Source organism: Anser cygnoides, chromosome 17 (assembly GCF_040182565.1).
Source record: "Anser cygnoides isolate HZ-2024a breed goose chromosome 17, Taihu_goose_T2T_genome, whole genome shotgun sequence".
Taxonomy (NCBI): Eukaryota; Metazoa; Chordata; class Aves; order Anseriformes; family Anatidae; genus Anser; species Anser cygnoides.
Genome location: NC_089889.1, coordinates 11,281,552 through 11,296,786, shown reverse-complemented (window position 1 = coordinate 11,296,786; position 15,235 = coordinate 11,281,552). Strand labels below are relative to the sequence as shown.

The 15,235-nt window shown below is 46.0% G+C and overlaps 1 protein-coding gene across 3 annotated transcripts in view; it reads right to left on the bottom strand.

Moving 5' to 3' along the window:
- SPPL3 (signal peptide peptidase like 3) overlaps positions 1–10,598 on the bottom strand; it is a 57,415-nt gene extending 46,817 nt beyond the window's left edge. For 2 of the 3 annotated variants that reach the window (XM_013173703.3, XM_013173704.3), the window contains exon 1: positions 4,917–4,990. In XM_013173703.3, coding sequence (XP_013029157.1) covers positions 4,917–4,975 — 59 coding nt within the window. In that variant the 5' untranslated portion in view covers positions 4,976–4,990. Of the gene's footprint in view, positions 1–4,916; positions 4,991–10,302 lie in introns of those variants that run through there. The other variant, XM_066978618.1, reaches the window with a different exon arrangement.
- Positions 10,599–15,235: the final 4,637 nt, after the last annotated feature.

The following is a 15,235-nucleotide window of genomic DNA, read 5'->3' as shown; positions in this document are numbered from 1 at the left end:
ACTGATATTTTGGTAACAACTGCTACAGAAACGTGTGACATACATCTGCAGGCACCACTGGGAGGAACTAATTTCCCAGAGGCATGGAGAAACAAAGGGAAGGAGATGTAGGGTACTAAAATAGCCTAAAGGATTCTGACTTTTCTTCATGTTTGTAACCCTGATGTTTGCAGAACTGCACATTGGAGCATAAAGCCAAGACAAGCTGCTGTGCTACTCCCACCTAGACACCAGAAACAGCCCCACCGTCCCTACCACCACTCTGTTTTATTGCTAGGCAAATGAACAAGAGTCTTCAGGTTCAACGCTACTCAGATTACACAGCAGAACAGAAAGGAACACCAGTAGTCTGCTGTCGCCTAGGAAAACTGAAACAGTATTGGAGACAAACAGTAACCAAAATCAAATAAAATCTAAAGAGTACTAAGGAGTACTAAGGAATAGTAAAGCCAGCCAACCATTCAATCAAAGTGTTTAACAATTAGGTCTTAGAATCAACAAGCCAAAATCAAAGTCAAATTGATCAATACAACCTTGTCATACAGCATGAGCAGCTGTGTGTACTGTTGATGAGCTCACTTACCCACAGAGTATAGAGTTATGGTATATACATTATCATGACTTGCACGGATAGAATTAAACCCTATTTTCATAAAGAAATCCATAAAAGAACGACTTGACACCACCAACACCAAGCCACGAACCTTCAGCGACAATGCTGATAGCATGTTAACGTACGAGTCAAAGCCGCAGAGTAGCCGAAGTGTGCCTAGATGAGGTCGGGCAGCTTTCCTGGTACCAGGCCTGCACCAAGACAAACCAATGTCAGACAGCGGCTGGGGACACTCTGCAGCCAATGAGACCACCCGCAACTGGCAAAGAGAGGGGCTCTGGCTGCCAAGAGAATACAAAGCACCAGCCCACCAAAACAGGCACCCTGGTCCTGCTGCTTCCAATGAGAGAGGCCGACTTAAAAACTAAGTCTCGGGAGGAGCAAATGCGGCCAGTTTATAGATACGCACACCACGTGCATGAGAGGAGTTGTCTCGGGGTAGGACTGGGCCAGGCCCGATTCCTGCCCTACAGCCCGAACACCAGAGCAGCACAGTGCGCTGACACGCTGCCTGTCAGGTTTCAGTCGCACGTGCAAGAAACAGGCAGCAGGAGAGCAGATGGGGACGGCTTTCAACAAATTCTAGCCCAATATCTAAAAAACTTTGCTTGCAACAACAACAAGTAGGAGCACTCTTTAGAGATGGTGCTTTGGGATTCTTATGAATCTTCTTGCAGAGAAGCACCCTGCAGAGAAGTATTTCTGTTTTATGGCAGACTTTTCATCTTTTGATTTAGCTTTAAGGTAGCTTTTTTTTTTCCCATGCTCCATCTGCAAAAACATAAAAAAAATAAAGAGAAAGATAACTAGTTGGAAAACTAACACTGGGGGTCTTGTAAGGCACTTAAGTATGATAAAGAGGTTCCTTCTGTTCTGTACCATCTGTAACTGCTTACAGCTGCATCTGCCTAAAAAGTAGGCAAGTTCATAGCATTTTTTTTAAAAAAGCTCTTCGCTATTTAGCTTTAAAGTTTCCTTTTTCAAGAAAAAAATAAAGCTCTTTAAACTATGTTCAACCAAAAAGCTTAATTAGATTCTACTCTTCATCTTCAAAACCGTACAGAGCTCATAATATTCCCCACGAGAGCTTTTAGCCCTTTGTGATTAACTTCTCGGAGCAGCAATTCAAGTGAAGGCATAGGATCAGCCATCTCAAGAAAAGGGTTCACAGAGCAGACAATCTTCCCTCCAGCAAACCACCACCAATCTGAACGTCCAAAAAGGACCAGAATGACCTTGTGCCTTCAAACCTCGAAAGCAAGACACGCTCACCTCACCAGCTGGCAGTACTGGCTGCAGAAATCCATCCAGCCCAGCTCTGTTTGTCTCCTGCTGTTTCGCCAACCTCACCTTTAGCTAACAGTCACCTGCAGAATGGACTTCCCAATGACTAACCAGGCTGAAGTCATGTTACACCTATTTTATCTCGCCAAATGGGTCTGACACAGATGCTGCTGAGATAAACCACCACTGTAGCCCTGCAAGCAGAAAAACTGGACTCGTAAAAATGGCCCTTTGTATAACCACTACCACCAAGCTCTGGTCTCCTATGTCCAACATATCTGCACCACCAGCTGGCAAAGTTTTTACGGGTAGAAGGTCCTACCGGCTTATTCTAACACAATTCAGAATTCACGTTGTATTTCTAACCGCCCTAGAAGTTACCAAAGAGATTTAAATCAAGCTTTAAAGTGGAGTAAAGTGAACTTACTAATGCAAGTATCTACTGAAATTAAAATAAAGTCACCTGCTGCTAGCTGCAACTGCACGGAAACCCCCCTGCAACGTTACCTGTGCACCGCCACCATGGAGACGGGTGCAGCAAACGCATGGGTGAGACCACTCGGTTTTCTGCTACCATCCGAAATAAGGCTGCGCTGTGAATCCATTTGTGCAGTGCTTCTGCTCTTACAGCTTGAAGCTGCTATTTGTGGCAATATTTGGGAACATATTGATATGGAAAAATGGCACGTGCCAGCAGTTGCCAAATTTTGGGATTCAGTGGAACACTAGCAACCATCTCTGCAAACTTCTGCCAAATTTTTAAAGCTATTTAAAATGATGTATGGAGTTAGGAAAAATCAGTACAAGCTTACTAGAAGTCATCTTATGGCTAGTTATCAGATAACAAAAGGATTTTTAAAGATACCTTTGTCCCAGTACAGCAGAGTCCATGTGAGTGAGGGAGTAAATCTGGGTGTCCAAGACAAAAAGCTGCAAGCAGAAAAGGCCTGACAGGGTAGAACTAACGGGTAACAGTAGAGGACTGGGGGCTGGAAAAACCAGTGGCTCCCAGTGCACAGCCCAGTTTCTTCTTTTAGCAGCTGAACTGAAGACCAACCTAGATTCAAGTCTATTCCTTCAGATAAGCTTGCCAGCTCATGCCTGAAGTCAGAGACTCTGTGTGAACAGAGGGTGGAACCCTGTGGGTCCCTCCCGCTTCCCCCACGCCACCTCTGCAGAAAGGCAGCTACGGTGTAAAAATGGAAAGGAGTCATTCCACAGTTCAGCTCCGTAGCCATGCTGCACAAGGAAATACTTTCTTGGGTAAAAACCTTTGAACTAGCTATGGAAAGGAAAGGAAGAGCATCCAAAGCAGGCAGAAAGAGAAACAAAAGAAAATACTATTTTCAGAAGGCAGAAGGAGAGAAAAAGTGAGTCCAACACCATCATTTTCCTTCAGATTCCGCTGGTTAAAGAAAAATGCTAACATATATAAGCTGTAAGATATGATTCTCTCTCTCCAGCTTCTATGTGGGCAACTTCAGGAACAAGGGAGGCATGTTGAGCACAAATGATTCGCTATTGCACAGCCTTTCTTAGTGTGTTCTTGGCTTGAGGAGGCTGGCTATGATGATTTTAAGGAATCTCTGTTCTGACATCCTGAAAAAATAAGTCACTCCATCCTTAATCCCTGTCTCCACAAGCTAAGTACAAGGATAGCCTCATTTAATATATATATTACTTTAGCATACTTGTTGTGGTGGGTTATTAAAAAACATTCTAACATGTAAGTTATCTGTTACCGAATAGACTTCCAAAAAGGCAGCAAACCATCCTTATTTCTTACGCTCCCGTGTGTTCCACACCATTTAATGTCACATACAGACACAGAGGCTATCCAAGTGAAGTTAGGACCTGAGGCTCAGAGCTGGCCCTGAAAAGAAACCCTCAACAGAATCTGATAATGAAGATGACAGCACAAAATCTACACAATTAATGAGTTCCAGGATAATCTCATTGTGGCACTTCTGGTGGACAGAAAGACACTTGCTGTGTCACAAGAGCGCCGTTCCTGTAGAGAGGAGACGTGGCAGATCGAAGCATTTCAAGCACAGACACCACTTGTGAGAGGTGTGGGAGAAAAGATCACCAATGTTAGCATCCTTGGAAGAATTAGAGAGGGAGAAAGGGGATCAGGAAGGGCTGTAATGACACATATGCCCCATTAATCTTATTAAATCATCACCTTTCAAAGTCAGTTTGATTGCCTCGATCCAGTTCAGCTAGCGCACTAACTTGTGTTTCACTCTGCTTCGCTCACCCCATATAATGACTGAATCATTCCCAATTTTAATCCTCATCAGTTACACTAAAGCAATGTAGCTGCAAAAAGAAAATGTGCACAACAATTTCTCTTTTAACCAATTCCAGCCTTGGTTCTTCCTGGAAACTTTACTCAGATGTCACCAGAATTAAATCAGACTGTCTGACTAAATGGCTTGTGTCAATTATTTGCTTTGGAGTATATTATAATGTTTATCATCATCATAAAATGCCAAAGGGCAATAAAGATCATAACAAAGGTGGCACTTATGCGGAAGATGATGATACATCACATCACTGAAACAATGAAATAAAGTAGGTTTTTTGTGTATCTGAACAGAATCGGTTCTGCTCTTCTTCCAAATTTCGGGAAGTCTACATCACCATATTTTAAAAAACAGTTCAAAATACATTTTTTTTGGCACTGCGTTTCAGTGACAAACAATGACAGACTTCAGCGCCTAGATCTAATATTTAAAACTGTGGCATTCTTCTGAGATCAGATGTGTTTTGTCAAAATTAGTATCCTCAATTAATTTGTCCTACCTAGTATCCTCCCCACAATCCCTCGAATTCCAACAGCATCAGGTTGCTTAACTCATACCAAAATCGCAAAGTTCACAAAAAAGCAATTACTTTGGATCACATCCTTCAGTAAAAGAAAGAGAAGCTCCCAGGCTTCATCTAGCCTGACAAAAACAAAACCGGAAGAGAAGTAGTGACTGTGGTAGGCCCCCACACCTACCAGCTCGCTTACCTGTGCCACAGGAAATCATACCCGCCTTGCCTTCTGCCAGTGGGAATCCAAAGCTTCATCTCGAGAGAAGCAGCCTAGCTACCCCACAGAATACAGCCCCTTCGCTCTTTCAAACTATAATTTTTATCAAGGCAGGAAGGGGAGCCCAGGTCCCCGGCAATCCCAAATCAGTATTTTAGCCATTAAGTCCGATGCCTGCTTCCCGGCCCAGCACATGTTCACAGTACTCCCTGTGAAATGGAACAGATGTAGAAGGACACACAAAGCCCGGCCTCTGAATACCACAGTTCGGTGATGAGCACTCACTCGCAAGGTGAGGGATGCAAGCTCCAAAACCCTCGGGGACGGAACTGATCTCCTGCGTCCTGGCTGAGTTGGGAAATCACTGGGGAAAAGCAAGGAATCAGTAACTTCCACTGCCACAATGCTCCAAAAAGGCTAAAGGCAGAACCGACGTAAATCCAAACCAAAACACGGAGTGCACCCCAGCACCAAGAACACATCGGTCTATGGTCTCCACTTTTAGATGTTTCCTGAAGAATGATTACTAGATTACCAAATGCAGCCTTTGCATTGATGTAGCAAGATTCTTCCCTTTGCTAACCAGTCACTGTACATACACAGACATTCGAGTAACTGTACACTGCAACTAATCTCACGCTCTTTGCTTTGTTTGTCTTTCAGTCCAGCGCTGCAGACAGTCCCTGCCCACACGACGTACTGTCTGAGCTATCAAAAGCTGGAGGGAGGAGAACAAACAAGTGAAGTGAGCCTGGTACCGAAAGACAAACGCACTAACCATAAATCCGACATCCTCAAATCCACCGCGGTTAAGTCACTTCTCTGATGCCTTATAGGGACATCCTTGTCCTCAGGAGGCTTCTGACAAGCGTTACAATGGGACATGGCCAGCCCCTGAAAAAGGTAAGACTGAAGGCCAACCTCTGAGGTTGGATGCCAAGCTCTCAGAAAAGATTTTAGACAGCATGCCCCAACAGAACTTCACCTGGGCGCTCTGCAGTTCTTCTAAAAAGTGCAACACTTGGAAAATTCAGGGGAACGGTTCTGTTTGTTTCTGATGTAAGCTGCTTCCCAGCCTCAAAACACCTTAATTAGATGGTTAGGGCCTCTCAGCCTAAACAGAGCAAGGCAAGTAAAAAACCTGAATGCATAAAATGATCTTACTAGTGCTTGACAAGTTCTGCCAACAAGCTGCAGCTCCCCTTACTCCCTGCCCTCCCACATACACCTCCGAGCCAGCCAGCAAAGACTTCGAAGCACTAACCCCCAGTCTTCTGGAGGAGATCACATTTTAATTCACAGCAGTAGTGTGTTAAACGCAAGGAAAGCAAATTCTCAGACCTCTGAGCCTAGAAAGACATTTAGCAACAACTGATAGGAGTTCTCCCAGGAACAAAGATGGCATTGTACATCTACACTTAGCCCAGAACCTGGGAGCTTTATGGATTACTCTGACACATCATTACATTTAATTTCCCACACCCTTTGCATTACGTAGAGAAGTTTCCAAATATATCACCATTTCAGTCATCAAACAATTGATGGCTAACACAAGAATCATTCCACTGGTTAAAATGTTTAAGAGGGAGTTCAGTCGGTTCTGAGATTAGTGACTCAACACAGCAGCTCCCTTTTCTCTTAGCCGAGCCTCCCTGTCTCCCCAATCATTACCCCAATGGGCTCGCACACGCTGCAACCCGTATTACTCTTAGGCAACACTCTGGGAAAGGACAAATTAAAAATATATTTGGTTTTGGAGAATTCTCATTCTCCTCCTCTCTTCACAGATGAAAGAAGCTGTGAAAATCTTTTGTGCATTCAAAGGGCAAAACAAAAAACACAAAGCAATCTCTATTGCCAGGCTGGGCAACAGTAAAAAGGGACGGGGTGTTACATCAGGCCTTGAAGAACACTGAACACCTTCTGACTGAAGACAAACAAGATACACGTGCTGCTGTGCTCTCTAAATGGCACCTAGTGCAAAAACGTCACCACAAGGCGCTGGAAATAAAGGAACAACAAGGTTTCCACAGGGTCGTGATCTAGATCAGATTCATCTGTTGTAATATTTCCAACAGTGGGTGTCTGAAAATCAGATCCTTGCCATTTACAAACCTCTTATCCACACACATCCACATCGGTACTGGGTGAACTCTTCCCGAATTATTCCCCCTGACCCTGCTGCAGCAGGAACTTTTGTCACTACCCAGCCCCGTCTCCTTGCTGGAACCCAGACAGGAGGCAGCGGGCAGGTGGGTATTCCACGACCTCCTTCCTCTCCCAATCCATTCCACTTGCAAAAAACTCATTTCAGCTCTCATTTAACACAGAAAACTGTAGCAACGCTATGATGCAGCAGTCGTGTTTCTCTGTGGCTTACACATTTGAGTAATAGCAGCACCATACGCAGCTCTCCTAACTTCCTTCTATTATTGCAGGTACTTGGCAAAGAAAAAGTCTCTATTCACTACTGACAGGCATTCTATTCAAACACCTTCTCTTTAAAAAGGAGTGCATATCCTTTGAGAGAGCATTTCCATCTGGCATTTATCCCACATTTCATGTTAAAATTAGTTTTTCCAGGGTGACAGCACTCAGTCTCACTGGCAAAATTCTCAGTAGTTCCTCTCGTCAGGGATAACACATCTGTATCTGAGATCCTGGCAAGAGATTTAAAAAGGAGCTAAGTAAAAGTACGGATGGTTATAGGTGTGGGCATTACTGGGAAAAAAAGGAAACAAAAGAGGTTGTTGCAAGAAGTAACACAAGAGTAGTGCCAGAAGACAATTTATCTATTTAAAATTGTGAGAGGCATGGGAGAAAAGTACAGGTACCTCCTTCTTACAATATCTTAGTATAAGAAAATACTTGCAATCAATTTCACTTAGTAATTAATTTAAAGATATAAACCCACCTTAACATCTCAGATTTTTAAATAGAAAAAAATAGCAAAATCAGAATTAATTCTCAGCTCTTCAAAATAACATTGCTAGCAGACGTCAGTCACTGAAGAAAGGCCTATTTTGTGTAAATGTTTGCAGTGCTGATGTCCAGCAATCATAGTGTGAAAGTACATTTTTATGAGGTGTTCCTAACACATCAGAGACAATTCAGAAAAGGAAAGTAACAACTTTATTATGAAACTGCAGTGATTTGATGATGAATGTTGATAGCTTTGCACTAACAGGAGCAATCAAGCCTCAGACTTCTGGACAAAAGGGAAGCACTGCTGAGGCCAAGAACCCATTTCCTCACTCTCAATTTAAGTCTGTCCAAAGGTAGGTACGTGAAAGGATTTTTCTTGATGTCAAATACCCGATCTGACATCTCTGAAAACACGTAATCTTCACAGCTGCTACACACGACACTGAGCACCACGAAAAGCACTCGTTCTGAGAAAGCAGCCTTTGCAACACACAAAAAGGACCAGGTCCAGCAAATGGACAGGATGAAACCTGCCAACTTCCAAACTGTACAGCAGCACGAATTACTGGACACGGTTCTGCACAATTCCTTTATAGAACTATCGGTTTCCTTAGCTGACAACTTAACATGCCCACTTTTCCTAAAAGCACTAAAGCACTAGCCAATTTTATGCAGAGCTGTATTGCCATAATTAAAAATAAGCAAATGCTAGAGTATTGCTAGAAGTGTAAGTAATTAAACACGTACGCACACAAGAGCGCGCAAGTTACAGGGCAGGATTCCTTAGGATGAAACTGGATTTTTGATCTTTCTGCAGCCCCCAGATAATACTGATCACAAGGCTAAATGGGAAATGACAGAAACCTCAGAAATAGGAGGACACGTCAGTGAATACAGACACGACAAAATTACAGTGTTTTGAGATGTCAGCCTCACATCCTTGCTCTGCTACAAACCTGATCTGCAACAAAGAGCTGCTGCTCTTGGGATCCGTCTAACAAGCAGTGAAGAAAAACTTAAATCCCAGCTTCATTTCCCTAATGAACCTGACCTAAAGAAGAGTTAATCCTCTTCCTAGCCAGGAGCAAAAGCCCCATACATCTACTGGTTCTTGAGAGAGAAGTGACGGAAGTCAGGAGTGGGGGCTGTCAAAGTCTCAACATGTGGCAGAACAGAAATCCCTGCTGACTCCCAAGTTTTAAAAGTAATAGGAAAGATTTCCAGAACTATTCAGAATAGAAATCCCTTCTGCACATCCAGCACACACCAAGGTCAAAAGTTGAGATTTAACTCCTTTTTTTAATAAGGATATCATAACTCTTAAAAAAAAATGCAAGAAACAACCCTGGATGTTATCAGTAGAATGAATTTTAAATGCAGTGAGAGCATCACAATCAAATCACTGCAGTGGCCAGGTCAAGAGAGCGGATGCACTTGTAAATTATTTGATGTATTTCGGCTGCGATCCTCGACAATACCAAAAATCCAGCATTACACGAAGAAAACAGACCCTGGCTCCTCAACCCACCGCCGGCTAGGCCCAACACAGTGTCAGGACGCCGAAAAAAATGCCCTCTGCTTTGATTTGCTATACTCGATGTCTTCCCACAGGAACTGGTCTCTTCCTCCTCGTTCTATTTCCTGTACACAGAACAAGCCCATTGTCACCGGGCGAACCCCCCCGCGCACACACACAGGGCCCAGCCAGCCCTACACACAGCCGGGGAGGGCAGGTGCCGAGCTTCGGGCAGCCCCTGGGGACCTGCGAGCATCGCAGCGGGGCCCCGAGGAGCTCCGGGACGGGGAGGCCGGAGGAGATCCTCTGCTCCGGGCAGCCCCAGCACCTGGCGAGGCACCAGGGCCGGGAGAGAACCTGGGAGCACAGCACCCCAACCCCACACACAGCACCCACACGCACACGTAGCACCCCAACGCCATGCACACAAACACAGCACCCCAAACACACAGAGCACCCCAACGCCACACACAACACTGCCACCCTACACACACAGGGCACCCCAACCTTCCCCCCCACAGCACACCAGCCCTACACAGCACCCCTCCACCCGCACACAGCACCCCACACACGCAGCAGCCCCCACACAGGATCCCTCCTCACAAACACAGGATCCCCACTCAGAAACACAGGATCCTTTCACACACAGGATTCCTCCTCACAAACACAGGATCCCCTCACAAACACAGGCTCGCCCCTCACACACAGGATCCCTTCTCACACAGGGATCCCCCCCTCACACACAGATCGCCTCACACACACAGGATCCCTCCTCACAAACACAGGTTCGCCCCTCACACACAGAACCCCTCACGCACACAGGATCGCCCCCCTCACACAGATCCCCCCCTCACACACAGATCCCCCCACACCCCCGACCCCCCCCCCCCGCGGCCCGCAGCGCGGCGCGGCCCGGCGCCTCACCAGGAGTAGGTCTGCTCCGCCATGGCTGCGGCAGGCCGGCCGGCCCCGGGCTCCTCCTCCTCCTCCTCCTCCTCCTGGCCGCCCGCCGCCTCGCAGGCTCCGGGGCTCAGCGGCGGCCCCGCTGCGGCTGGCGGCCCAACATGGCGGCGGCTGTGAGGAGGGAGGGAGGGGAGCGGGGGGGGGTCCCCGCCCGGGCGGGGAGGGCGATGGCGGTGGCGGCGGCGGCGGCGGGAGGCGGACGCTCAGCAGCCGCGCCGCGGGGCCGCGCTGAGGAGCCGCCGGGGCCTCATGGCCGGCGGGGAGGCGGCGGCGGGGAGGGGCGGGCCGGGGCCGGGGCCGGGCGAGGTTGGGGGGGGGGGAGGGAGGAGGAGGAGGAGGCCGGGGGGGGTCCGGGCCGGGCCTCGCCGCGAACCCGCGCTCGCGCACGGCGTGGGCGGGGCCGCGCGGCGTCACGTGCCCACAACACGCTCACGTGCCGCCGCCTCCCTCGGGCACGGCGCCTGCGTGCGGCCGGGCGCAGGGCGGGCGGTTGGCGGGCCCGGCCGCGCCGCCGCTGTGCGGGCGGGCGGCTTTGGGGGGGGGGGGGAAGCGGGTGAGGGCAGCCCCGGCCGGCTCGGGCTCCTCCGGCCGGCTCGGGCTCCTCCGCCGGAGAACCACGGGGGAGGCAGCGGTGTGGGGCCCCTGCCGGCCCCTGCGGGGCTGCGGGCGGCGGGGAGCCCGGAGGGGGCGTGAGGGGGTGGTAAGGGTTCGGGTGTCCCCCTCGTGGTGGGGTGCTTGCGGAGGCTCGTTCGTCTGGGCTGCGTTAGGTCACGAACAGCAAAAAAAATCTGACAATGATAAAATTGTGCGGTTTTGTTGCCTTTTTTCTTTCTTAGGAAAGCTCGCAGCAGGGAAAATAACACTCAAGAGCCCGACCTAACCGAAATGAGCAGCTTCAGCAGCGCTGCTGCCGACACCTCGGTCCTTGGTGACGGCGCTGCCGAGCGCAGGGCCAGGGCCCAGCCTAGGTTTGCTCACCCGGGTAACCCGCGGGGGTACCGTGATCCTCCCCCCCGGTACGTCCCGTACGTCTCCGTGAGCGGGGCGTCGTTCACTGGAGCAGTTGACTTCAGCGTGGCCACGCGGTCTCACTCATTGTTCCTCTCAGTGTGGGAGGGAGGCGAGCCAATTTTAGCTTGCAGCTGGAGGTGAGGTAACCGCATGAAACAGAAGTAGGAGAATAACGCCCAGGTCTGGTAAAAATAGGTGTTCGGTTGTGTTTTGTTTTTTTTTTTTTTGAGGTATGTAGAAATTCTGTGCCTTAATATAACTTCGAAAAATCTTCAAAAACCAGAATGGGCATTAGGACAATCTCTTTGCATCTACAGGTGCATCACATGGCTCCAAAATGGCCTCTAGAGCCCACCTGAACTTATTTTTGTTAGTAGTGGATAGAATATATGACCTAATTTTGCTCACCTTGTTTATTCTCTTAAATGAGGTTAAAAAAAAAAAACTTAGGCTTGTGTGTAGTCACAAGACAGGATTAAAAGTTGAGAACAAATAATTTCTTCTCAGTTCTGTGTAATCCTGGGTGGTTCACTTCTCCTCTGCTAGCTTGGTTTCCTCATCAGTAAAGAGGAAATGCATCGTGTTCCAGCCACCTGAAGTTTGGGGGGGACTGTGGATGGAAGATGTTGCATGGGCAGATGCAGAGTTCTTGGTGGACGGAATGCCAGGGATTCTTGTGCTTAACTTAAACAAGCTTTTAGTAGGAAGCTTCACAAGCTTCTACACTGTGCGTGCATTGAAAACATCGTGAGGAGTTGCCCTGGAGAAGAAAGGAAGTCATCTTCTCTCCCCTTTATTTTCTTCTGGAGTCTTACAAGTGATTCACAGCTTTAGGGTGTTGTCACACCTCAACACACAAATCCTCTGCACTTTTCATAGTCCTTTGGCCTTGTGGACAGGAATGACCTTAGAGCTCCCGACATAATCAACACTTAAAAAATCTGCTTGGGAATTGGATTTATCAACTAGGCGGTGTGAATAATCATCATGACTGACTGGCTTAGTGGGATTCCTGCTGGGGTCAGTCATGGCTGCTATGTGTAGGGGAAGGATTAGGCAGCAACACTAACATCTCTCACCCAGCTCAGGCTAGGCTACCTTGCAAAAAATTCTCTGACCATATATATCTCCCAATGTACACCCCATACACAATACTTGTGCTTATCTCAAGAATTAAAGCTTTGGTGGATAGGATATAAACGGAGAGGAGCGAGTCATGCATAAAACCCTGAGCTGTAGGGTACATAGCCTAGTTAATCACTTTGTGTGGAAACTATAGTTTTCCCCATTTCTAATTAAAAAATGTTCAGACTGGTGATAGGACTTGCACAATGGAGAAGTCCCCTTGCTTTCTCCTTCCTCATTGCAGCAGAAGAATCTACAGTAACAATTAGAAAACTGACAAATAATTTAGAATCTTCACTCTGTTGCAGTGCTATCCCAGTATCTTGGATGTGTGTTTATGCTACCCTTTTCAATGGTTCTGATACAATAAATGCAAGAGAAAAGACTTTTGAATCAATGCAGGGAAAGATAAATGAATGTTTCAATATTGTCTTGATACTAAATATCCTTTCTTAGGTTTTTTCTGAGACAACGTAAAAGACACTGATATCTATAAAACAATATCCCTGCTTTGTGTCCTTACTGAAACAGCTTCCAGTTTCTCAGTCTTGCAAAATTTGCAACACATTAATTTGACAAAAGTGATTCTTAGTTGATGAGCACTAAAGTTGTTTTTTTTTTCTCAGGCATCTCAGGCTTTGTGTGTAAATTACTGAATGGTTTTGCAAGCTTGCTCTATCATGTTACAGTGGTCAGATGAATTCACAGGAGAAACTTACTCCTCCTTGCAGACTCAACATCTGCCCTCACTCTAAAGGGGAGCACAGCTTGTATTCTGCAGATAACTTTCCCAGCATCTCTTTTGTGTATACTTTCTTTGGACCTACAGGAGAGCTTTACTCTGAATGTCAGTGACAATTTACTCTGGCATTACAAAGCACTTCCAAAATAGCTGTTCTTTCTGGTGTCTTGGATGTAGACTGATGCACTACCTAGACCTGTCAAAGTATTTCAAAACTAGCAGCAAACAAAAATACTGTATTTTCTTTTATGTAGTTCCCAGAACACAGGAATGTATGGTGGAGAATCAGATGAAAGTACTGGCTACAAAGAGTCCTCAGCTCCAAAGAGCTTAAATGTCATTAGATGACATTTAACTAACCATGTCTTGATGCCTTTATAATGGAGGTGGAAAGAAAACCAGAGCAGATTCATGTAGATTCACTTCACCTTTCAGGAAAGGACAGGTAGAGTTGTTAATGCAGCTTGGTTTTAGGAGCAGCAAATGGCATGGAAACAACTAGGGAATGCAAAAATCAAGAGATCCAGTTTTGACAGTATAGCTCACAGCTATGCTAGGCTGTTCTGCTTGTAAGATCCTTGTGGGATTCCCCTTGTCGAGAAAATAATTAAAATGTGCACTGACCAGTTGTGTGACATGATTCTCTTCACTACCACCTAGTGGGAAACTCCTTCATTAACTGAACTCCAGAGCTGTTCCTGTTCTCCAACTCATCCTCACCCTGATGATAGAAAGAGTGTGTAAGTGAAGGGGAAATGGAGGAATGAACGAGAATGACACAGCCCTATTTCTCCATACCAGAATAGGAATGCCAGAATAGGAATGGAGAGAGGGAGAGAGAAAGAGAGAAACAGCCAGCCTATAATTTAAACCCATTATGTCCTATGGCATTATCACACCATACCTTCCAGCTCTGCAGCCAGTTAGTTCAGTTCTTAATAGCTGTTACACCTTAGCCTCAGTGTCACTGGGGGTCCCAAAGCTTAACAAACACAATCTTTGGTGATAAAGAGGAAAACATTCATTCTTCTGAATGTAACTGCAAACGGTGGTAAGGAGAAACTTGTGAAGCTACACCTGTGTCTCAGCCAAAAGACAGCCTCCCCCTCTTGGTTCTGAAAATATTGGTGTTTCTAATTCAAAAGTAGGAAAGGAGGCACAAAAAAAAAAACCCACACACCACTCTCCTCTGTAAAAATCACATTTTCAGTTACATTATCACATATTTACAACAGACTACTCAATTAAAGCATAAAATGGGTATATATTGGGAACATTAAAAGCATGCATTCAGGTAAGTTCTTTCCCACTGAGATACTCAGGGTTTGCACAAATAGCTGGAATCCAACCCTATGAAAACAATATATAAATGACAATTACCTTGGATTTTTCAGAGTCATGTGCCAAGCTCCCAGGGCACAAATAATCAGTTTTGTCACTTGCATAACCTTCTTTTCCCCAAGCACAGAAATAGGGGTGGACATATAACAACTCAGATATCACAGAGGTGGTGATGTTAATGTCATTCAGGCCAATAAAGCATTTAGCAGTCTCAGCAGGAAGAACAGTAAAATGGTAAATAAATAAAAAACTATTACGAGAACCACTTCTCTGTGTTTCTTTTGCCAACGGCAATTTTACCACCCTTTTCATGGAACTCTGCAAGCTCCCCCTACTCGCACTGCTATCATGAAAATGTTTGGATTTCTTTCTTTCCCTGTATGCTCCTTGAAATCACATTAGGCTGGCTTTATCCCAGCACATTGCTGTATTGTTCATGATGTACACTTAATGATAGATATAATTCAATAAATGGAAACAAAGGTAAGAGATGTATTGATTTGAGAATTCAGGCTTTAGGAGTCTTATCTGTCTTCCATTCTGCTCACTGAACTCTACGATCTATTACTTTGGTAATAGAGTGTAATAAGCAGAATACAGACCAATAAATCTAAAATAAGAATAACTTTCCTATTTTCCACCTATTTATGCTTTCATGCACATAGTTCTCAGTAT